Source organism: Falco cherrug, chromosome 6, assembly GCF_023634085.1.
Source record: "Falco cherrug isolate bFalChe1 chromosome 6, bFalChe1.pri, whole genome shotgun sequence".
Taxonomy (NCBI): Eukaryota; Metazoa; Chordata; class Aves; order Falconiformes; family Falconidae; genus Falco; species Falco cherrug.
Window position 1 is genome coordinate 43,741,431 of NC_073702.1, and position 25,384 is coordinate 43,766,814.

Here is a 25,384-nt window from a genome sequence, read left to right on the forward strand (position 1 = left end):
CAGCTCTCGCCACGGCGGCCGCTCCGTCCCGCTCTCCCCGGGCGCCCGCCGGGGCACGCGTGCCCCGGCGGGCGCCCGGGGAGAGCGGGACGGAGCCGGTGGCCTCCCCACGGCCAGCCCATCCCAGACGGGACCCCAGACACCCTACGGGGGGACGCTGGGACCCCGCCTGGCACCGCGGGCCGGGTCCCTCCTCCCGCCCCTCCCCCCCTCCCGGGCTTTTATATGGCCGCGGAGTTTCCGCGTCCTGTGACTGCAGTCAGGTGGTTGCGGCTTTTCCCTCCTCCTGCTCCTCCCTCACTCCCTCTCCCTTTCCCCCCGCCCGGCGTAGGCCGGCCCAGCGTGGAGGCGGCGGGGGAAAGTTGGAGGAAAGTTGCCGGCTGGGAAAGTTCAGAGGAGGGCGGGCGAGCGAGCGGCAGCCACGGTAGCCCGGCCTCCCCGCTGCGCCCCGGGAGGGCCGAGGATGGCCGGCGGGGAAGGAGCGGGCTCCGGTGTGCCCGAGTGCCGGGAGCATCTTTTTAAGGTGCTGGTGATCGGGGAGCTGGGTGTGGGTAAAACCAGTATTATCAAGCGGTACGTGCACCAGCTCTTCTCTCAGCACTACCGGGCCACCATCGGGGTGGATTTCGCACTCAAAGTCATCAACTGGGACAGCAAGACCCTGGTGCGGCTGCAGCTCTGGGATATCGCAGGTAGGGACCGGGCTTGGCTCCGGGGTGAGCCCCGGCGGGGCAGAGGCCTGTGGGCCTGGCCTCTGGGGGGGAGAGTGTTTTGACTGTGAAAAGTGCCGCCTTGTTTTTCCCCTTCCTCCTGTTGCCTGCAGCCCCTCTTGCCTGTGTTTGAGATGCAAGTAGAGGGAGGTCTTGGTGTGGGAGTGAAGTTTTTTGACTTTTTGCAGACTGTCCGGGCTCTAGTTAGCTGAAGTTGCGGGTCTCTTGCCTTGGCCCTGGCTTTTTGCGGTAGTTCCCGACAGTGCATTGCTCTGCCTGCTGGCCCTAGGGCTCCTGCTCGTACTGCTCCCCCTGACCTGCTTGCCTGGGTGCCTGTGGCCCTGGTTATCGCTGCTGCTTACATTCACTCAGGGTTACGGCTCCCTAATGCTTCTAGAAGAAATGAATATCTCCTCCAAGTATGTTATGTTTAGTAAGCACGCCTTACAGGTTAAATAAAGGTAACTTGAGTACCTAAAACTGTCTTTCAAAGGAAGTATGCTCAAACTGTGCTCAAGCAGTGGAGTTGCCTGCCTTATTTAAAAGTAACTGTGTCCCTGCAAGGTGGAATAAGGGAATGGCACTCGTGTTGTGTGTGTGAAACATTCAGGTTTTGGATTTTTTTTTATCAAAAAGGTACTTCGAGCACAGAGGAGCAGAAAAGCCCTGTTCACACGCCCAAACAACACATCATTCCTTTCCTATGTGTAATTCAAAACTGTTCTTTAACACCTCTGTTCTGAAGACTCCAGCTGTATACCTGTCACAGTTAACTTTGCTTGTGCTGTGGTGTCAGATGCCACAGAACAAACTCTCATTTTGCTGTGGTCTTGTAAGAAGTCTATCCCCTCAACTCCTTAATCATCTCAAGCTGGTGGTATTGCATTTCTAGTTTTGTGTGCAGCCCAGGTTTTAACCTGCAGCTCTCTTCATCCATCTCTAAGATGTTAAAATATCTTCTTGGATTTGGAAAAACAGACTTCATTTCACATGCTGGTGTTTAAACTTGCGCTGCTGGAAGATAACTAGGATAACAACTGGTAGCTACTGTTTCCACAAGCTCTAGGCTTTATCTAGTGGAAGCTCGAAAGAGGAAGCATAACGTGTGGCTGGTATAACCCTGTGACAGGCCAGCTATACATCAGCTTCTGGCCTTCTCTAAAGGTTACCTTAAAACACTTTGAATATGATTCCTCAAAAAGCCTGCTTCCTACTGCCATATGCTGAAGCACATCATAGATCTTTCTGCTGTTGGCCGGTAGGGCGAACTAAAATATTTTCTAATTGCTGTTTTGGAGAGCAAGTGAAGTGTTGGCAAGCTTTCTCTTCTGGTGTGTTCCTTTTTTGGATCAGTTTTAACTTTCTGTAAATCGATTAACAGTTGTGGTTCAAGCTGCTACAGTGCTCTGGATTATTTCAGCAAGTCTGGGGTTCCCGATTGAAGAGGGGAGACTATCAGGATCTGGGATTTGGCAGGGTGCCATGCTTGTGTTTAACTTCTCAGCCCTTGGTTTCTGGGGCTGGGGTAGGCTGTGTGCTTTGCCAAAGCAATCTGTTCCAACAGGCTAGACAGAAACTTACTGTAATTTGTAACAAAGTTTGGGCAGAACCTACTTATATCATGGGAAGTCCTAGCAATACACCCATGCGTTCATTTCAAGATCTAGACGACTCTGTATCTTTCATTCTTGATTACTGCCCTTAGTACATCTTGGACACTGGTAGGTGGAGACTGAGTTAAGATAAATCTGCTGATAAATCCCTGGAGGCTTGTGATCATTTTGCTGATAGATGGAAGAATTAAAATTTTTTTCCAGTCACTGAAATATTTTTCCTGTATTACAATGAATGAAACTCCTAACTAGTCTTTTCCTAGCACAAATGATAAAGGAAAATACAATTGTTCTGCAACTTGCACTAAACTCGTATGTCTCATCTGGTAGTTCAGGCTGCTCTGTTTCCAAGGGGCTGGGAGTCCTTCCCCAATGGAAAAACAAGACCAAGAAGAGAAGTAATCTTAGCCTTAGTGATTTATTTTTTTTTGATTGATCTCTGCTTAGCTAGTGTGAGAGTAACAGTTCAGGCTTCTATAGAACTTGGCGTCTCAGTTAGGCATTAATCATTAAAATAAAGGGGATTTTAATATCCATAAGGGTTGTTTTGTGGTCTTAAAACTCCTGAAGCTCTCAATCTGGGAGCATGTTCTCCAGCTGTCTACATCTATACTCAAGCATATTTGTAAATACCTGAGGATGTTAACAAGTTTATATAGAAATTGTTAGTTATAGAAGGAACCTTCAACCTTGTTCTCTATAGTCATAGTGCATATTCCCTGAAGTGCTTTACTGAAGTGTGTAACAAGAGTATCTGAGCATGTGATAGTCATTCCCTTCTAGCTCATCAGCCCAACCGTCTTTTGGCTTTCAACAGCTCATGTAGATGATTTTGTCTGCTGGTCTGTGCAGACAAACAGCTTTAGATCTCTTGAAGAAATATTATGGTAATTAATGTTACATGTGACTTCCCTGCAAGCAATATGGTGCTAGTGTTCTGAATTGATTACGATGCATTTAAAAAGGCTTCTGAATTAAAGTCTAACCTTTAAGCATAGTGAGGCATGTTATTTTTCACTAGATCAAAGCTTGTACTCCACAGTTCATCATAAAGCTTTCCTCAAAGAGCTGGGTCCTGCAATCCAAGGTTCTGTAACCAAATCAATGATAAAAATTAACAATGTAGTTCAGTCATCAGTCAAAGGCTATAATGCAGATACTGTACTGGTTTCTGGCGTGATTGTAGTCAAAATAATGAATATTGTGCTGTGTGTTGCAATGCAGCAGGCTCATGAGTGAATTCAACTTCTTATGCTAGCTGAGTGGTGGTTTTTTTTTTTTAGTGATTAGATAATTCTGTCAAATAGAGCATGACAGTGTTACACTGTCTATGCTTTGTACCTTACAACAAGAAGGCTATTTTTACCAGTAAAAAACTAATGCAGGTTCCTGCAAGGGATCAAGGGGATGGGGTGTGAAATAGTGTACGGGGAAGAAGGGTACTGTTGTGCCTAGACTTGTGTATTTCAGAAGGGTTCTCAGGCATTTTAGTTTTTAGATACAGGTTGTAGCTTCTTGAATAATGGAGATGAAGAAGCTTGGGAGTAAGACTTATCCGTAACTGTCAAATTACCTTGGTTGCAGCATGAAGTATTCTGAAAGAAGCTGCACAGATTACGTGCATGTTCATACAGGAGCAAAACTTCTAAACTTTGCTGCCCTTAGGCATTACTTTTGTTTTTATCTTGACATGTGGAGTTATGATAAATATCTCTTCCTGGATAAATTCTGAAAGTGTTAGAACCAGGGTAACTCCCTTGATCAAAGGACACAAATAGCTGGTGAAATAAATAGGAGATAGGAATGAGTCATTGTGGTAAAAAGATACAAAACAAAGGAAACCTAATGATTAGGAAGTGCTTTTAAAGTCTATTTCAGTACACTGAACATTCCTACTTGACAAGCATGCTGTTTTGGCGAGTGTACTGCAATGACCACAACATAGTGTAGGAGGTGAACATAGCATATCGATGAAGCTCAGTCAAATATCATTGAAATAACACATTAAAAGGATTTTCTGTATCATAAAACCTTTTGATCTGCTCTAATAAAATCAGCAACTCAGTAATGTTAGCTGCTGCTTTATGATCACATTGACTATCACTGTCACTCACATGAGCCTGTACAAGCACACAACTTGCTGGAGGGCAAGGGTGGTAAAAGTCATAGATAACTACTTGAGCTTGGCTTCTCCTGAAGAAGTCACTAATGACAACTGGTTGACAAATTTGGTTTTAAAGCTTTGGCAGTGATTCTGCATTAACTTTGGTGTAATAGCATCCTTCTGGGACTCTGTTAGAATTTCTTTGTAAAGGTGTTTATTAGAACTGGATCAATGCTTTAACTGGAAGAGCTTGGCTATGAAATCGGCCAAACAGAAGAGGAATGACTGTACTTCAGTGTTTTAAACATTCTGTAAACAAGCTTTCAGAACTTGAATGATAAGACTTGCAGCATGCAGATTTGTTACTAAACTCTTGTCTGTCTCCTTAAAGATCTGAACTCTAACTTGTTAGAAGTATATACCGGTCCCCAAGAGGGTGGAGAAATCAGATGAAGTATTTTCCTCAAATACTAAGTTGAGGAAGAGCTGGAATAACTGTCTTGTCTATGAAGACAAGTGAGTTTTACATGCGTGAGTTGCTGTTAAGCTTAAACTTCTTTAGGAAGTTAACTTGCTGTCATCAATACGAAGCCATGAGAAATGGGAAAGTGAGTACAGGAAACCACGAATGTGGGAGGAGGATATTCTAAAACTTAATTCACAGCAGGGCAGAAAACTTGAACTGAAATTAGCACAGGCAAAATGCAAGCCTTCTTGCTTAGATAATCAGGAGTTATGCAGCACTTGATAGATCTTATTGCATTGGGACAGAAAATGTTATCTCCTCTGGAAAGGTGGAGTGCTTGGTAGCTATGCATCTTCTGTGGAGCATAGCCACTAAAATACACAACCGTACACAGCTGAGTTTCAAAGGCATTCAGTCTGTTCCAGTATGTGAGATATTGTACTAGCATGTGTAAAACCTTAGTTTCAAGCAGCTGTATGTACGTCTGCATTTGTGCTGCTGACATGTCAGAAGACTGCCAAGTTGCTTCTATGTACCAGGTTATTGATTTGTTTCTTATGTTAATAGACTAATTTCTTTTTTATTATTATTTAAATAAGGTTTTAAGCAGTGTTAATGCATCCCTGAAAGTCTATAGGGGGCAACCAGAAAACCTCAATTTCCTATATATGCATTGCTCTGTGCCATAAAGGCATGTACTTCAGCTGCTTTTCAGGGGAGTCTTTCAAAGTATGGAGAGCTTGAAGGTAGCAGTCTCTAAAGGTAGTCAAAGTACTCTTGTAACAACTTGACCTTGACCACAACACATTTTGAAGCTCAATGTAGGGATTAAAGTAACTCCTGAAAAGAAACAACAAATTGCTGTGTGCCTAGTACAAGTGAGCGTAGGGTGGAGGAAAGACAATCCAGGCATAGCCTGCCCCCAACTGTGTTTTTTCCTCACTCTTATACCTAATGAGTGAAAAACGTGCACACAAATAACTGCATCAGAAATGGATGCAGAACTGGGAGTTTTTTCAGAAACTGGTAAGTTACTGAGGTTATTTTCTATTTTACATGGTGGTGGAGGCTCTAGCAGCAGCAGCCTTCATGTGGAGATGGGAGCACTATAATTTTGCTAACAGCTGAGACAGCTCTATCTTGTCAGGGCAGGAGAATATTTTATGTAAGTCTCCTGACTGATGAAAAAGACCTGTTACTGACTTCTGAATGCTTCCTGCTCACACATTTAAGTATAAATCTCATGTGAGAAAAATTACTGAAGGATGATACTGGCTGGAAGCATGCAAAACTAGGAGATAAAAGTTTGAGGAGGGGCAAATAGAAGCCCAGCTAACGTTGAAAGTGTGAATGCTGTCTTAAAAGCAGTCAAGGTAAGAAACAGAATTGAAAGTGGACTTGGTTTCCTTGTAGAAACCACCCCTCTGTGGGAAATCTTCTGAGGGTTTCCTTTGTTGTGGCTCATCTGGAAAAGCCGAATTGGGTACCAGCTTTCAGCTGAGAATGAGTTTCTGTGCTTGGAGCCCTAAGCTAAGTATTCAAATAAGCGTTGAACATGTTAAACTTGTTTTTTTGGTGTGTTTCCAGCCTTCAGACATCTCTGAATACATGCTCTGGATGTCAATATGCTTTCTTTTTTGGAATTCTTCTGTTTAAGTAACTTTTTGTGAAATGCTATCAGGCAAGTATGGTGGTTGACCTTGCTGATGAAGCAACTTCCTTGTCTTACTGGTGGATACTGAATCATTCATATTGGTGAAGGTTCTTGTGCATAGTACTGTATTATGTAGCAACTCAAAGTACTGTATATGTTATCTTGAACTAAACTTCTTAAAACCTCTATGCTGATGGAATTCTGTAAGCACATGGGAAATGTTAGTCTTGAACGTGGTGTTGTAAGAAAGTTTAGTATGGTAACTTTGATTATGCAAGATGGGACTATTCAGTTAATTTTCAGTTAAATGGTAGAATTGAGACAGATGTTCTTTCAGTGTCTTGGAAATAAGTTTAGAATTTCTCCATAGGCTTTTCTAGGTCTCCTATGAGAAATGGGGTTAAAGAAGTCATCTTAGAAGACAGTCTGATCTACTACAGGCTTAAAAGTTTGCTGTATTGATCTGGCAGGTATTCTTAATTTCTGCCAACAATGAGATGCACTTAGTGCTTGAGCTTCTAATCACTATGGAATAGATGGGACTTTAGCCTTATTTTCAAATAGATACAAGTTCATATCATATGTAGCTGTTGCACAGAAGTTTTATGCTTTCTGCAAGATCACAACAAAAATGCTTCCCTAGCACTCTGATACAGAGAAGAAAGGATAGATGGGTATCCATCAAATGGGCAGGAGGGAAGTTACCTTAAAGCAAAACAATAACAAAGTTATTTTGTGTAATACAGCAGACAGGAGGAAAAACAGTATATATCACACAACTAATTTGGGGGTCAGATTATAAAACAAACTAGAAATCCTTGCAGAAATCATTAACTTACATTGATCATAAATGCTTTTTTCAGGCAAGTATTGGCTAAATTCTTGCCCTTCATGTAATACCGACTCAAGTAATGCAGTAAGTCTGGTTTGACGAGCCAAGTGCATAACCCTTCAGAGACAAACTGGAGTAGACAATGCTAAACATAAACTCCCTGCATAAAGAGAGCGGTGTAATGGATGTAAATCAACCTTTATCAACTCTCCTCCTTGCATCAGTGTCGCAGCTTCAGAGTCTTGGTCTTCACTGTACATCTCCACTGCACCTCTTACCAGTTTAGTGTTCTCTATATGCACGCTTGGACAGGGTGTTACTGAAGTGCATATACACAAGTACAATTGAATTGGCAGATGCTGTAAAAGGGTCATTTTCAACTGATTACTTTCTTCCCTGCATTTCACAAGACAGGTGATCTTAGCTGCCTGGTTAAAAAAAAAAAAAGACTTCAGCATGCTATGTAAAATAAGATTCTTCCCTTCAGTAGTAAGCAAGGCCGCTGGGGTTCTGTCTCAGAGCTGTTGGAAATACCTTCCTTGAACTCCAGGATAACCATTGCCTGGCTTTTGTAGTTTGTTGTGAACTGTTCCCTTCAAATAATCACTTCAGACGTTCTGATGTCTGATATGCCATGTCAGAAGGAAGTGACTTGCATAGGAATAATTCCTGTGAAACTCTTGCATGTTAAAGCTAGCATGACCAGCAGTGAGTAGCGACTACAAAGCACAGCATGTTTCTCAAGTTACCTGTGGCAGAACATTAGATTCAAAGTTCTCCTCTCACTATGGAGACACAGAACAAATGTAGATGGGGTGGTAAGATTATGATTTAAAAAATGATGGGATTTCAGGGGTTTATAGAGCTTGTTGAATAATAAATAACTGTCTAGAGAAAGACTAGCAAACTTTCAGTAGCAGCTTCTAGATTAGCAGCAAATGAAAACAAGTATTCCTTATTGTATGGATTTTAGTAACTTTCCAAATAATAGATTAAAAAGCAGCCTGAGTGTCACTGCAAGCAGCTTATGTGAACTTGTTTTTTAAATGCTCCCAGGCTAGAGTGCTGGATAGAGTGAAGTGGCAGCTATTTGATACAAAATTCCAATCACACAGTGTGCCATGACACACTGACCATTTTGGAGATTAACATTTTTTCAGTCTTGTGATAAAGTTGTTCTTGAGACTGACTTTAGAATTGTTCTGTGCGCTGTGAAATGCTGTAGTGCTGTGCAGCATCACTGTTAAGTACACAGTACAGCTCTGGCTGCATGACAGTGCACCAAAGGAGATGGATTAGAGGGTGTCAGGAGTGAAATAGCTTAACTCTAGCAGATTACTTGTTTGGGTAAGTCTAGTTAAAGCAAGGTAGGAAGTACCAATTCATGCTGTCTGGCGCTAATAATTGGGCGATGTCAACTTCTGAATACTAATGCAAAGGAGGGTTTTTCCATGTGTGCTGCACTTGACAGCTAGTTAGAAAACATTTAGCTTGTTTGAATTCTGCTTTTCTGGGGATGGAAATCTAGTGCTTAGTCAGAGACTTCCTCTCTTGTTAATTTACTGTTCAGCAGATGCAAGCAAAACAGGTGAAACTTTCTTACACAAACATGACTGCCATAAATATTTGATGCTAAACAAAGCCTTTTGAACCTTAAGTGTGGGGTATTGTCTCTAAACTTCTTAAAGACAAGATAGTGAGCTGTGAAGTTTAAACAATTTTAAGTCATGAATTGGCCCAAGGCTACAGGCAACAATGAAAAGTCTGTCAGTCTTGCTGTAAAATTCCCTGAGAACCATGCAATTGTTAGAGGAAAGCTTCCTAGCCTTGAAGGAGAATGGTGTGCTTTTCCCATCTATTAGGATGATAGACGTGGCCAGCATTCCTGATGGAAATCAGATGTCTGACTTCTGAGCACTCGCACCTCAGTGCTCTTGCTGTTTCACTGGTAGCAAACAGAACTGTCCTGCTTTAGAATAAAGATCAAGCGGTAAATGGAAAGATAGCAAACAGTGAACAGAAGGGCTAGTTGCTGACTTTGAAAATTCAGGTAGCTAAGAAATTACTAGATTAGAAAGTGGCCGTGTTGTGCAATGAAACTTTAGAGCAATTACTTCCTACCGTTTCAGAATGAAATAGTGACTTCTAAGAACATGGAAAAACCTTGTTATGATCTAAGCAATCAAAATACTGCTGCACCCGAACTGATATTCTTCATAACTTTTCAATGACTAGTCTATCACACATGTATATAGTGTGTACTATGGAAGTCAGGTCTCTGACACTTGTCTCATTCAACAGAACTGTTCAACTGCACCTTGCAACTTTCTAATGCAGACATAACCTTTGATCCTCTGGTTATCTCTTACGGTAAAGTGGGGGTCAGCTGAACAGGGATTAACAGGCAGGTTACCTTTTCCCCTGAAGACTGTTCTTCTGAAGGGTTTGGGACAGTTACTTTTAGGCAGAAGTCCATCCAGTGGTCATTTAATTTTCCCACACCACCCTTAGTAAGAAAGGACACTAGCAATTGCCTTAAAAATCATCTGATGCGTTTTGTCTCTTAAACTGTTAAGAGCTGCAGTCAGTGAAAGTGTTTCTAGTACTGTCTAATACAGGAGGGTATCATATTCAAGAGGTTCAAAAGCAAGAACTACAAGGTGTTTTTCGCCAGAACCACAAATACCAAATATTACTTTCACAGGGGTGGAAAGTAAAAGTCAGGGTAGATGTGCCCTTTTTAACTCTTAAAGGTTTCTAATATCTGCTAGAGCTGCTAGCATAGTTCCAACACCTCTGTGGTTTAAACACTTTGCATCTTTTACCCATTTAAGCTATTACGCAGAGTGAGGAGTGGAGAGCTGTGTAGTATTGACACTCTCAGTGTCTACTCTCAACCTACAACTGCTACCCATGTGATAAAGCGGGTAGACATTTGGGCATATCCTGTAATATTGATAGTGATTTGGTTAACCTACTTCTTAGTGAATAGCTGATTCAACCTAATTGGGTAAGACAGTTCTGGGACAAGCTGTGCTGGTTTGGGGAGAGGGATGAAAGCTGTCAGCGCTGGTAGCTTGCCAGTTAACATATTGATACATCTGTCTGAAAAGGAGCCTCAGTCAGGTCACACTTGACCCTGGTAGTGCTAAAATGTACATTAGATGTCTGGAGAACTAGGGGATGTATCCTCAGGGCAGTTCTGGATATTTTCTGTATTGTGCCAAACATCCAGCTGTAGGACCAACAGGCATCCAAAGCGTAGTCTGTTCTTGCCTGTGGCTCCTAAAGGACTTAAGTGAGTTTTGGAAGTAATGATGGTTCTAACTTGGTGCGAGGATTGGGCTGCATGCCCAGCCATCTTGGATGGTGCTTTAGCTTACATCTACAATGCTGAAAGATGTGAACTTTACTGAGTTGAAATTTAAGGGGCTGCCACTTGGATGTTCCTTGATGTTAATATGTGAAAAACTGACCCTAGAAATTCAGGAAACTAGAGAAAAAAGCTTTTGTAAGCAGCACATCTGGAGCAGAGAGGAGAGTGCTCATTAGGTTAGACCTTCCCTTGGCAGAAAGACGACTGGAAAAAAGGGTTTCACTTATTGTTGAATTGTGGGGGTTTTCCTGTCTGGGTCGAATAAAAGCATGAATGTCTCCTGGCCCTGGAAACTGAAACAAGTGACTTGTGGAGTTTGACATTGAAACCTAAATAGTGGCACTGTGTTTGCACACTGTGGCCAATAAGGTCAGAGTAGTTGATAATGAGGACCTAAGAGCCATGGTGTTGTCAGTTAGTTTGGGCATTAGTGACAGACTAGCTCTATTCTTGAATTTTGGCATGACTAATTGACTGTTAATGGTAATGCTAAACAGTTCATACCAGAAGCCTCTTCTCTGTGGAAGGAGAATGTTTAAGTATTCCCAGACTAAAACTGATCTATTATTACCTTTCACTTATATCTCTTAATAAGCACGCTGTGATGCATGAGTGCACTGTAGTGTATATAGTACCTGTTAATAGAAGAGCAGAATAACTAAAATACACTAGCAGAATGCTACTTCTATGCATTTTGAACTCACTTAATTTGATTCACTAGGTATCTTGATGATTTTCTTCACTACTGCAGTATTGCTAGATTATTTTTTTTTTTTGCTTGGTTTTATAGATTGAACTCTTCCTGTGTGGTACATTCCTTCTTTCTGTTGAACTTAAACTGCCCTTTAAACTAACACAACTCTTGAGTTTCAGCGTTCTGAAGTACAATGTTTGCAAGAGCTGCTTGGCTTTATTCATAAACTGAACACTTCTTTCTGTTTAACAGACTCTTGATAACTTAGTATTCCAGGAAAACTGCAAAACTTCGTTGCACTGGTCTTCCAGTTAGCAGCAAACAATGCTGGAATAAAACTCCTCATCTTGTTGTGCATTGACTTTTGGGTGACTGCAGTCTACACTATACATCTATAGTTTAATATTATTTGATGTGGAACTGCCAGACTTGCTAAAATCAAAGTTTGAGCTCTGGCCATCCATTAAGCTGATTAGCCTTGTCAAAGATGACTTGAACTAACGTTACTTCAATGAAAGAAACTATTTGTTCTATCATTCTTCCAGTTGTCAGGATTTTATAACTGTTGGTCATATTTCTTTTCCTCATTAATGGTGTTATTTTTGGAGGATGCTAGAACTGTTAGTCTCATCTGAAAAAGAACTTTGAAGAACTCCGTCCAGTTGTCTGTCAGTAATCCTGGTGAGATTTAAGGGTTTAAATGCAGTTAACACAACTCTGGTTTAAGTTGTGTGGCTTCGGGTAAGACTAAGCTTGGATTTTTTACAGGGTGGGAAATCTGTGCTATACTGTGGGTATTGACAGAGGTAAACTAAAACTTGCCTTCATAGCAAAAAATTATAGTTGGGGTAGCTGCTTCTAGATTTGGTATCTTACTCAAGAGTAAGTTCTTGGGTAAGACTTCTAGGTATGGCAAGTAGTCTGGGAAAAGAAACCCTGAGAAACTCAGTAGCATGCATATTCAGCAGTCATTTGTGCACTTAACTCACTTTTTCTAGCCTCAACTCCCATCATGTAGGAGGAGTCAAGAGTGGAAATAATGGTAGGAGTGTAGGGTATCTCCTGCTAAGTAAAAGCAAGAACTGCGAAAGTGAGTCACACTGCTGTGATAAACAGGACTCCCTTCTTTATTCCTTACGTTGAGAAAGATTGTTGTAGTAACTTTAAAGCGTACTTCAAAACAAGGTTGGCACTGTCTGAATCTTATGATAACTTGTCTTTTACTTCACTGTAAAGGATAAAGCTTCTAATGTCAATCCTAGCTATGACTGATTTTCATGTAGTTTCTATCTTACAGTTTACCCTGTTAGAATGTAAACTGGGAAGCAAGAATAGCTCCCAGGCTCTGATACAGTTTTAAACTAACATAATTCCGGTGATGCCGCTGTAGCGAATTGTATTAGTTCCTGATGCATGACATTATGCAAGCATTTCATTTAATGTTGCAATTACTGGAAAACATAGTGACAGTATGTGCTGAATCATTTAGGTATGAAAATCTTGTGGTTAGAGAATGCAGAACTTTGCATTGCATGCAGCCACTTCCATGGCCCCAAACAAAACCTCTGATCCCTGTAGCTTAGTTCCTTATCTATATCTGAACCCCTAAAACACAAAGTATACCTTTGATATCACCAGGTTTATGTCAAGGCACTAGACCAACCAGAATGATTAATCCTGTAACGTCCTTCCCATACTGCTGCAGTAATCAGCTTCCTGTCCTCCTTCCATGGTTATACATACTAGAGACCTTATGTCTAGTTTCATCTGATCACTTTAATCTTTTTTTTTTTTTTCGCCTCTGTGGGTATGATCCACTCTTTGCACTGCTCAACACTAATCTCACACATGGTTAAATGACTACGGCAAAAATTCTGCTGCACATAGGAAAGGGAATGACAAATCCCTGGCTGAACTGAGCATGGCAAAAATGTAGTCATTTACTTTTAATAACAAATAGAAGACTCTAGACTTTGGGGGAATAGTGTATTCTATGGTTTGCTTTTTCTGTACGGGTTTTTTTGCAAGCAGAAAAGCACTTGCAAAAGCTTTGCCTGAAAGTCCTGTTAAATTCTGAAAAGGCTGTCTAGAACGTTCTGTATCCTCTGCAAGAAACTCAGCATGTGCATTGTCAGTAATAACAGGACTGTAAAGAAAGTCTGCTCGGTTTATATAGCAGGAAGCAAGAACTCAGTACACATCTACCACCTCTTACCCCTTAGGTGGGCTATGTGTTATTGCTTCTGTCTTCTTTTTATGGAATAAAAAGAATATAACCATCCTCATTAGCCTCCAGACACGACAGAAGAACAGCCATAAGCTAGTATGCAGGTCAGATTTATTGTTGTGAATTCTAGAGGTGAAGGCAGCCCTGCATAATAAACTGTTTTGGGGTTTGGGCTACTTTAGAAAAGGGCATCACTCATACTGGTGAGTATTTGACATATTAAAAGGCTTTGATCTCTAATACTACAGTGGCATTGAGCTTATGTGTGATTTTTTTAGGGGTAAGGAGTATCAAATCCTCCTGATATAAAGCTCAAATCTAATAAGATAGAAGCTTTCATGCTGATATATGCATCACTCGTCTACTTTCACCCAAATTTAAATTATGAAAGAATATGTATTAATGTTTTTTCAAAACTAAACCTGATACTGTAAAAGCAAAAACTTTTACTACTATCAGTAAAGCCAGCTAGAAATAATATTATTGGTCTGGGCAATTGAATCCCAAGCTTTCTAAGTGACTGCTATAGAGTACAAAATAAAGTACAGTTCAGTGTAGGCTGATGTTCCTACCAGAACTGCTGTCTGCTCACACAATAAGGAAACACAGTACGAAGCTAACCTTGGGTTCTCCATTATTCCAGAGCTCCTGAATCTGTCAGTACAACCCCACTCCTAGTCAGGGCCCCATGAAGGGACTCAGCTAGTCTGCTGCTTTGCTACAAGACTGGTGCCTTTCTGGTATAGCATAGCTGGCAGGAGGCTGCACAGTGTTAAAGCTTCATGTGGCTTGAGGAATACTGGAGCATGAGAAGTCACCAGTGTCAAGGAACCAACTGGCAGGCAATCTTGGTTGTTACCAGTCAATGCAACTCTCGAATTTGTAGTATGTAAAGACATTTGGCCAAGTGAGTGGGGAAGACTGACTATGGTAAGATGAAGGGAATTCTCTTGGAAGTGGAATTGACAGACTTCAGACTTTCTGGCCAAGGCTAGGCCCCCTGTTAATGCTTTAAGAAAAAACATTTGGTGTTTTTTAGGACTCTTCCAAGTTTGGTTATGATATATATTTTGTAACTTTCTTTTCTTTGGAAGCTATATGTCATAATGTACTAATTCAACCTCTTTCATACACTTTAAATGCACTGTTGTGCAGGCTTCAGCAAAGGTTATAGTAAGGCCATACGAGCCTCCTATAGCTAATATTTCTTTATCTTTAAAGCTTATTTGGATGGGAGGGCAGTAGGCAGGAAGAGATTCAGTCAATGGTAATGTTCTGCACTGTGGTAACTGATCACAGCCATGTTTACTTACAGCATGCACAGCTGTCTGAGAAATCATAACTGCCTGAATCTTCTCTGCAATTCCCAAATAACTTAGTTTTCGTATGTAGTGATTATGCTGGCTCTGCTGCCTGCTGGTTAGCAACCCTTTCTGCAACTTGTCAACATGATTTAACTTTATTAGGCAAATGTCCATCAAGTTTTTGGAAAACCTTAGTCTTAATTAAAGACTGAAATCCCCACAGATCTTCAGCAACTGAATAGGCAAGAGTGATGTGACTTCCCTGTGCTGCTTCAGATTCATGTGTTCTGTCATGTAAATAACAGCAAGTAGTATTCATTTCTAGGCCATTTTGGGGCCAAACTGAAAAAATCTTTCTCTAGAACACCGATGTTGGTACAGAGCACTGCAGACCTTGATTACATTGTCTTGTGGGCCTGTCCCATGGTGTGAAGGGATATACTGCCTGAATTGGATGCAAGACTCTGTGCATTAGCACAGAGGCATTCCTGTGTAATAGGAATCAGCGGTGAGACTGACTAAACAAATGGGGAAGCTGAGAAGGAGCTCCTTATAGCTTGTGTGATGCCATATGCAGTGACTGGCTTAATGTAATGAAATTGGATTCTGTGCAGCTTCACTTGAAAATCCCAACAATCTAAAGATAAAGCTTCTTTAGATGTGACACAATTGATCTGCAGAAGTAGTAAAAGCCATTAGGAAAGAGCTTGGCCAGAAGGTATTTGATTCATGAAAACCATGGGCACATGGTACAACAATTTGTAGTAAAGCTATACAAAAAAACACCTGTCAGGCATAAGAATCCAGCCTGGGAAGACCTAGAGAGAGAATTTGAGTTACTTGTATGCAAGTTCTGTGTATGCTGTTCAGGAGACTTGTACAAGCAATGTGTCTGTTCCAATGACATAGGCACTAAGATGCAGACTTAGCACCTGGCTTGATGGCCTTGGAGTCCATGGCATAAATGCTGCTTCAAATCTTGAGCTTTGAATATGGAGAGAAGAGCTTTCTTCTTGTGTGCTTCTTGTTCTCACACAGGATAATGAGCTGGTAGGAAAGAATTGCACGTGTAACTTCCAATCCTCAGAATACGCTGGCTAGTGATGCTGGTTTATGCAGCCTCATACTTTAAAGTTGAACAGCCAGAAATAGTCAGCTTTGTAGTTTTCTGGCACTTCACTATAGCTGCTGCTTTCAGGCAGTTCTAACAGCTGCTTAGTCAGCATTTTCTGAAAATGTCTATAGGGAATGAGCTAATCGGTACACTGAAGTACAGACACTAAAATGAGGCAATTGAGCTCAAAAAACATGCCGTTGAACAGGATCCCTTCTCAGGTTCCTTCACCTAATGAATTTCTGGCTCTTAGAAGATTATAATACCCAGTTCTCCTTGTAACTGTTTGTCCTTGCTGTCAAAGGTGGACTTGAATGTTTATAAACGGAGGACACTTACGTTTCCAGTTAAAATTCTTTATCTATTCTAAACCAGGATAGGCACTAAATGCTAAAAGCTGAAGTGACGATAGACTGTAAAACTAAATTAAGTGCAGGGGCTACTTTGTTCCAAAGTCTTCATTGGGAAAAGCAGAAAGCTATTTTAGTGGCCTGAACTTTCCAAACAAAATGCTAGCATTTGACACTGCTGTGCGCAGTACAAACACAGCGTGATGATCTGACCTTCCAAACAGAAGAATAACTGAACCGGCGTTCTAATACTACATTTGAAGTATACTAAACAACAATAATTGTACTTAAGAAAAGGCTTTTTTAGTTTAGTATACTTGCTGACCATTTGTCCTCGTTTCAGCAGGGATAGAGTTCATTTTCTCCTTGGTGGCTGGTGCAGCGCTGCATTTTGGTTTGGGTGTGAGGACACTGTTGGTGGCACACTGATGGGTTTGGCTGTTGCTGGGTCACGTTTATACTCATTCAAGGACTTTCCAGGTTCTGGGGCCCTGCCAGCAAGAGGGCTGGAGGGGCACGGAGAACTGGGAGGGGACACGGCCAGGACAGGTGACCCAAATTAGCCAAAGAGGTATTCCATACCATATGATGTCATGCTGCGTATATAAACTAGGGGAAGGAGGAGGAAGGTGGGGACATCTGGCATTATGCCTTTTGTCTTCCCAAGTAACATGTGATGGAGCCCGGCTTTCCTGGAGATGGCTGAACACCTGCCTGCCCATGGGAAGTGGTGAATGAATTCTTTGCTTACATGGGCAGCTTTCGCTTTCCCTATTAAATTGTTCTTAGCTCAACCCTTGAGTTTTACATTCTGATTCTTCTCCCCATCCCTCTGGGTGAGGGGGAGTGAGGGAGCGGCTGTGTGGTATCTGGTTGCCGACTGAAGTTAAACCATGACACCATTGGTTTTCTTCTGGATACTTGTTGAAGTGCAGTTGTTCAAAATATACTATTCTGATAATCATTTCAAATCCTGGGGTTGCTGTAGGACTCCTATAGTCAGAAACTCTTCCAGAGAAGGCCTTAGACTTAGAAGATGAAGTCAAAGGTAATGGGTTTAGCTAGGACTGTTAAACTAACTCCTTCTGAACTTGTCCCTGAGGGGAAAAAAAAATCTATAATATAGGTGACTTAACAGCCTTCAAAGCATCTTCTGTTTAGCCTTGAAGCTTGTAGAAACCCTTGTTACCCACCCTTCAGAAAGTCTGAGTTTGCTTAAGTCTTTAGCTGCAGTAACTCGATGTATATCTAAATCTTGCAAAGTTTTTTTGATTAAAGAATTTGTGTGTAGTTGTGCTGGTATTGGTTTTAGGCATTACTACTTAAAGTTTTGAAAAATTCAGAGTGGCAGTTGGGATTGCAAACTGCTTTTAGCATCTGACTTGCTGTGTATAATATGTAACGGTTGCTATAATGAGCTTATATAGCATAGAGACAACGTAGTATGAACTGGGTGACTAGACCTGAATGCCAAACTTGTATGTACTAACCTGGTACAGAAGTCCATTTATATTGACTACAGTCTATGCTTGAATATACTCTGTCAACATCCTCTCTTTCAGGCCAGGAGCGCTTTGGAAATATGACCAGAGTATACTACAAAGAAGCAGTTGGTGCTTTTGTGGTCTTTGATGTCACAAGAGGCTCCACTTTTGAGGCTGTTTCAAAATGGAAGCATGATTTGGACAGTAAAGTACTACTTCCCAATGGCAGCCCCATCCCTGCTGTTCTTCTTGCAAACAAGTGTGACCAGAAGAAAGATGGCAGCCAGAATCCCTCTCAAATGGACCAGTTCTGCAGAGAAGGTGGCTTTGCTGGATGGTTTGAAACGTCTGCCAAGGTGAGCATGAAGAATAAACGTTTTAATTCTTAAGTATTGGCATAAGAATGGATGAATACAGTCCTATGGGGAATAAAATTATCGAGTATAAGTGTGAGTCAAGTCTCCAATGTTCAGCAAAAGTTGGGAGTGTTGTACAGGCTAGCTTGCACTTGAGGAAGACTTGTGGTATATTTGGTTTAGATTAGAACTGCATCTCAAATTAAGATAATCTTAAAACTAACTGAACACCTTGATTCACTGAGTTTAAGTGGGTTGGACTCTGATCCTGATTTATGCAAGATGAAAAAGAGTCATTCTTTAGATATTAATGCTACTAAATGCTGATCAAGCTATCCAAAAGAGACGGGTAATCTTTAGGTACAGGTCTTTAGTTGCAGCTTCTGTCTTCGCTGTTGGATGTAGGAAATGGTAAGACTCTAGAAGTGAACAAGCTGTTTGCTCACTTTTTACTACCTACCCAGATGATAAAGTCACTAAAGCACTTTTCTTTTTTATCAGGCAATGTCAAGACTGAACTGGAAAAAAACAAATTGTTCTTAGTAACATATAGTAACTTAAGCTAAGATAGACAGCTGCTTTAATCGGATAACCTTGAGTAACTTTTTATATTGTACACTTTTAGTCTGTGGACTTGGTCAATGCACAGGTAAGCTTGTGGTAGCTTAAGTGGAAGTGAAATCCAGCAGTTCCTGAAGTCAATTGATCCTTAAAATGGAAGATTCCTCTAGATGAAGGCAATGTGGCCTACAGACCAAATTACTAGTCTGGTTGATAACTTCTTTATAGGGTAAGCTAAACCTCAAGGTCCCTTATTTCCCTTGGTTTTTGCCTACTTCCTTCAGCTGCTGCTGCTGAACTGGCACAAAACGATGCTTAGACAACTCTTAAGGAGTGGGGGAAGTCTGTAAGAGAAACATAAAAATAAAGTAACAAGCCTCTTCCTGACCACTTTAAGGAAGAAGGGTACACAGTGACAGGAATTACTTAAGTTAGCTAATAATTTGTTTGCATTTGAACAAATAATTTCCAAACCCACCCTTCTGTTACTAAAAATGCTGATTTTAAGGCTCTTTATACTCAAAAAGAATACAAAGATTCTGCTTTGGGTTATGTCTTCCCTGAAGCTTCACCTGCCCATAACACTGCTATGTATAAACTTCACATGGGTTAAAAATAAATGCAAGTAACACTAGAACAAAACCTGATGCAGAATTGTAGTGACAAGTTGCATTTTAGGTGGCATTTAAGACACAACAATGAAAAACAAGGTTCTCAGTGCAGAGAAAAGTCCAGACAATACTAGTCCTATTTCAGTTATGAATTGACTTGTTTAGTACTCTGAAGAGGTGTTAAATTAGCTTGGCAAAAATTCAGGACAGCTTTCTTGTTTTCTAAGCATACCAAATGAGTTTATGGTTTTAAGTCCTGCCCACTTAAATATCCTGATAATCTGCTTTTGCCTTTCTGCTGGAACTGATACTTGAAATCTTCAGTCTTGTCATTAGTAATATAGGTCACACTCCCTGTGGATTAGGGAGAATATTAAAGGCAAAAGAACTGCAGAGAGTATAAATATTCACAGAAATATCTTAGGAACATAATTACACTAAAGTGAGGAGAATCCTCCTGTGTTCTGGACATGGGAAAGTGCCTATCTGCAAACTGCCAAAAGCAGAGTTTGTGGTGACAACCACAAGCTTGTCAAGTGTAGTAGTGATGGGTCAAATGTTCTCATGATCTAACCTTACTTGTGTAGAGTTTAGATCTACAATTATGGAGACAGAAGGGTATACTGGGGTGGTATTCTCTTTGATTCCAAAAGATGAGCAATTACAAATGTGGCAGCCCTGTAGTGAGCTAACAGGTGGACCGGCCAGGTCAAAGCTGTGGCTAAAGGCCTCTTGCCACTGGCCAGCTTGGCACCTCAGTAACTGAGATATCTAGTGAGGTATTTCATCAGGGTATCCTGCGTACACACCCTCTCTAGAGTGTATGTGAAGGTACTTTTCAAAGTATGCACAAGAAAACGTAGAGTGGCTTGATGAGGCAACCTGATTTAGGTGGGGGTTTGAGGCTGATAGAAAATGTCCTTTTAAATAAGTGTATCCAAACTGCAGCAGAAGTAGAAAAAGGCCCCAAAACATAGAATACTACTATGAACAGTGTAATTGCCTGTTATCTTTGGTAATGCAGAAATGCACTTTGGCATTTGTGAGCCTTCCAAATGCAGGTGACACTTATCCCCAAACTGCCTACTGGATTAGAGTTGAAGTATTCTGTTTGTAATATGGATGAATACCTTTGTCTCAAACCTTTCTGGTAATTTTTTTCAGAAAGCAAGTGTATGAGCAATGACCTATGAATTTAAGCTGTTTGTGTCATGCTGATGAGACTGTAGAAGACTTTTTTTTTTTTTTTTTTTGGTTTGGCCAGCTTCTAACAGGAATGTGTGACTAGTTAAGAAAAACAAACTGAATTCTTTGCTTTCAACATTTCTAGGACAACATCAACATAGATGAAGCTGCTCGATTCCTGGTGGAAAACATCCTTGCCAACTACAAAACCTTTCCTAATGAAGAGAATGATGTGGGGAAACCAAAACTGGACCTAGACCCATTGAAAGCAGAGAGTAAATCACAGTGCTGCTAGTGCTACCACCATTCAAAAATGTGATGGGATGAGCAGCAAGACTGTTCCTGAAATCAAACTGCTGCTATGGTGCTGTGTTGTGACAATCCATATGGGGTGTCTGGTGTTATCTGAATAGGTGATTCTTGTGGGTGTTTACATATTCTTGTTTAGTGTGAAATGAGTATCTTGTGAGTTATCATTCCACTTGCTTGAGTGGCTGCATCTAAGTCTGATTAGTGTCCTCTTACTTGAGAACATAAGGTAGCATTTATACTCCTAAAAACGAACAAAGACAGCATTCAGTGTCTAGTTTGCTTCTAGGACATATGCTACATTCCAAATAGGACTAATCTGTCATGGTTTTAGCTGAGTAGACACTTGCACCTTTAAACTTTTTCCTTTGTCACCAGTAATGTCCCACTTCAGCCTTCTTGCCTACACACTTGTTCCTATTTATTATCCCCCACCATAAGGATCTGTCTCATTACTAGTTCCCCTGGACTGAGACATCCCGGAAATCTTGAAGGGACCAGTAACAGATGGGAGGTATTTTAGTGTGCTCACTAAGACTGAGTGAAGTAGATGGGTTGTACCACTGAGTAAGAACAAGGTGGGTAAATGATTGTATTTAAGAGGGGAAAGGTATAGTTATAGAGATACTAACCAAAATGCATCTCCAGCCATTTAAGGCAGAGTAGTTTCAACTAATACTTTACACATGAAACACATTAATGAATACAGTTGTACAACTGAGGCACGTAGTTATGGTAACCTCATCCAAATGCATAACCAATAACTTTTACATGCACTAACACTGAAAACTTTACCAAGAGTTCAAAAACTAAATATCTTAATTACCTGTGATAATGAGCTTGCTCCTTTTTCCTTCTGTCTTGAGATGGTCCTGAGTACTGTGAGAAAGGAGAGAGGTCTTGAAGGAAATAGCTTAACTGGTTCTTGCTAGCCTATCAAAAAAACCCCACAAAACTGCCAAGCTCAATCTTGTTCAGTTTTAGAACAGTGCTGCGCTCTTCTGACTACTTAGAGCTGGTGAATTGGCTTACCAGTTTGTAATTTTATATGCAGGGATGCTTATGTTTCCTCATTATAACTCCTGTGTATTTTTGGCAGCAAATGAAGATCAAAAGGATTAGGGAGATTTCATGGTTCTTGAATACATTTTGGAACTCTGGCTCTGCTTGGCTGAAAGGCTTTGAAGCTCAGTTTTAATTTAAAGGTTTCTTCTGTCCTGGTACCTCACTGCTGCTGACTTCAGAAGTCTTATCTCGCTTGGTCTCATGGTGCTGATGTTTAAACGTAAACATGAAGTATGTGCCAGATTGGATATACTCTTAATCTGTATTGAGACTTCCTAGGCTGTTTCTTCTAAAGAGTAACATACTTTTTAAGTGACAGATCTATTTGGGCATCTTATGAATGTTGTTGGTGTATGCTTTTGAGAACATGAATCTTCACAGGTGTCCCATCCTATACACAAATGCTTTCATTGACATTTGGAAACAACTTTGTCTTCTATTAGTTGGAATTTAAAATAACCCTTTGACATAGCCACAGTAAGGCTTGACAAAGCCTGGGAAAGTTGTTTCAATGCTTGACTGTCCCCTGAGAGTTTATCTAGCCTGAATCTTTTGAACTTTGTCCATGGTCTCTTATCCACCTATCATGGGCCACTATAAAGAATGTGTCCATTAGGCTTGTGCAGATTTACTGGATGCTTAAAGCTTGATTGCTACTTTAAATTTTAAGCCTGTAGCACTTCAGAAAGGAAGCTGTACCCCATCCATGTTCCTTGCTTGCTGGCTTGTTTGTATTGGTAACTTTTCTAGGTAACCTGCAACTACTGTAACCTTCCTATTCAGTTACTTAAACAACTCCATTTAGATTGTAACCTCACTTTTAATAAGCTGTTTAATCTCCAGTATATTGTCTTTTTCTACACTCCAATTACAGGGGCACAAATCCAGTAACTAGCCAGTGGAATATGTGCATAGCCTGTTTACTTGATGCTTTTTGACTAGATCAAAACATGATAAATCTTGATAACCAGTCAAACAAGATGCAGTTTCATGTTTGCTTGGCTTCAACTGTAAGTTTACTGAGCTCATGAAATATTACATGAAGTGTGTCACTAATGGGCAAAAAAAGACCAATTCTTGAGTCTGTCTAGCATGGCATAGAATGTTGGTCTACATTCAAATGCTAGTTCTTTAAATACCTACTTTACTGGGGAAACTGCCAGTGGAGGTAGACTTTTTTTTTTTTCCAAATGGCTATTGTGCTTTTTCTTGTTTTTTAGTTTTCAGATTCAACAGCAAAATGAGAACTAAACTCTGAAGCTTCAGGACTCTACCTGAATGCATGAATCTCATCTGGGTCCTGTTGGTGACAATGTAATCCTATGCAGTTTATTTTCAATAATGTCTAAATTTCTGGTTGAAAAGCTATTGCTTATGCTTAAGCACTTCTTTGTTCTGTATATAGCTTGTGTTTTTCTAAAGCTCTACATGGCCATGATTTTCAAACTGTGTTGGAGTTACACTAGGTTTGATACAGGTTGTCACTGACTGGAGAAGCTGAGGCAGGGTGAAGTTCAGGAACTACCATTATGAAAAATAAAAACCTAAATGTTTAAAGTGACTGTGCAGATTGTATTACAGAGCAGACTCTTATTTCCGAAGCCTAGTGGCCTGAAAACCAATTTCTTCTACCTGCATGTAGGTGTGTTTTGCTTTTCTTTCACCTTTTGGGGGTGGGGGGTGGAAGGGGTGAGGGGAGTTTGAGCTTTAATAAATGGCTAGTTTTCTGTGGTGTTACAAACGGCACGTTCCTTGGGGGGAGCATCATAATACATGAGGCTTCTGGGTGGCTTAGGAAATCTAATCCAGCCCGAAGGTGAAAACTGTAAGAAAAGACTAGCATTTTAGTCTGAAGAAGGGAAAGGGAGCATCTCCCTGGTGGAGGAGAATGAAACTGTATTTTGTGGAAAAGTGTTTAGGTAAAATAAACTAATCATGAAAACCTGTCCTAATGAAGCAAATAACTTTAAATTTCTATGTATCTTTCAAATCAGACAGACCCAATTTAATTTCAGACAAGTAAGTGAAGTGTCAAATGTAATTTGGTTTATATGTACAGAATATATAGTGAAGTAATAATTTCAATCAGATGAACAGAGGCCCCATGCTATTTCATTTCATTATCTCCTGCAATCTGAAATATGTCAATCCTAAAGGAGAAAGTACTTGACTTGCTAGTCCCTATATTTAAGGGACAGCTTTGAGATGAAAAACTTGAGTAAAAAATCTGAACCAAGGCCTCAGTAAGATGTCTTTCCTGGCATGTTTCCATCAACTATGTAAAGGCTGGAGATGGCATATAGTCTTCCTGGATTGTAGTTGTGCAGTATGTCTGTGCAGCAAATGCCAAGTCAGCCTCTGTTCACTTAAAGTTTAATGAGGCATTACAGTTGCTGAGAAAACTAGAAAGGAGTTAGAGCAATTAGTGATCTTTCAGTGTGGGATTTTCTAGGTGTATCTTAACTGCAGTAGTAGAATACAAGCTATTCCCAGCTCAGTTTTGTTTGTTTAAATGTTGTGTCAGACCTATTGAACTGTAATAGCATTCAGCCTCCTTAAATTGAACAAATACTTGTTCACCTGTAGTGATTAATTGCTGGGGAATAGTATGAGTCATTCTTACAGGCTCACTGCTTGAGTAACCATTTGATATACAGTGATAGGACAACATAATGATAAAAAATATGTGCAGTAGAACTGCGGTATTAGATGGTGAAACATTTTGCTCTTAAAAACCATTGCTCCCTTATCTTTGTAGTCTTAACCTCTTGACAGTGACCTTGGTTCCAAAACAGAGAACTGGCTACCTCTTCTCTTTACAGAACACCTTATGTGGTACAGAAACACAGTCCTCTAAGTATGTGTATGCCTTCGTCCTTCATATAATGAATTGCTAAAGAATTTAAGAAATGTGGGTAGCAGTATACTTTCAGGAGTAAAAAAAAAAATAATAAAAAATTAACAAAATGCCAGTGAGATACATAATGATTCTGAATTGAAATGTCATTCACTTGACAGTGCACAAAACATAATTTCAAAGTTTTGTCCTGCAGCAGTATGTTCCTTTTTCTCACTATTTTTCTATATGAAGATTAATCTAGTGAAGATCATGTGAAAGAAATTGTGCCTGTATTGTACATTACCATCATAAAGCTCTGTTTGTAAGATCTTTGCTGTGTCTAACCAGGGTGGAAGTACTTTTGGTGTATTTTTAAATACATGATTATGGACTGTTTTATAACCCACCTAAGATAGCATTCATTTAGTGAAAATTTCTGGCTTAGATGTTCTATGTGGCTTACACACTTGTATGAATAAATTCTACTAGATGGGGTTTTTCTCATTTCAGTCTGTGTACCTACAAATGCT

At 40.5% G+C, this 25,384-nt stretch overlaps 1 protein-coding gene across 1 annotated transcript; it reads left to right on the forward strand.

Moving 5' to 3' along the window:
* Nucleotides 1-257: 257 nt before the first annotated feature.
* On the forward strand, nt 258-23,576 carry RAB32 (RAB32, member RAS oncogene family). Its single transcript, XM_005446579.4, has 3 exons — nt 258-692; nt 18,007-18,284; nt 20,787-23,576. Exons 1-3 carry the CDS (start codon nt 464-466, stop codon nt 20,934-20,936), a joined length of 657 nt encoding a protein of 218 aa, XP_005446636.1. The 5' UTR covers nt 258-463; the 3' UTR covers nt 20,937-23,576.
* The last annotated feature ends 1,808 nt before the right edge of the window (nt 23,577-25,384 follow it).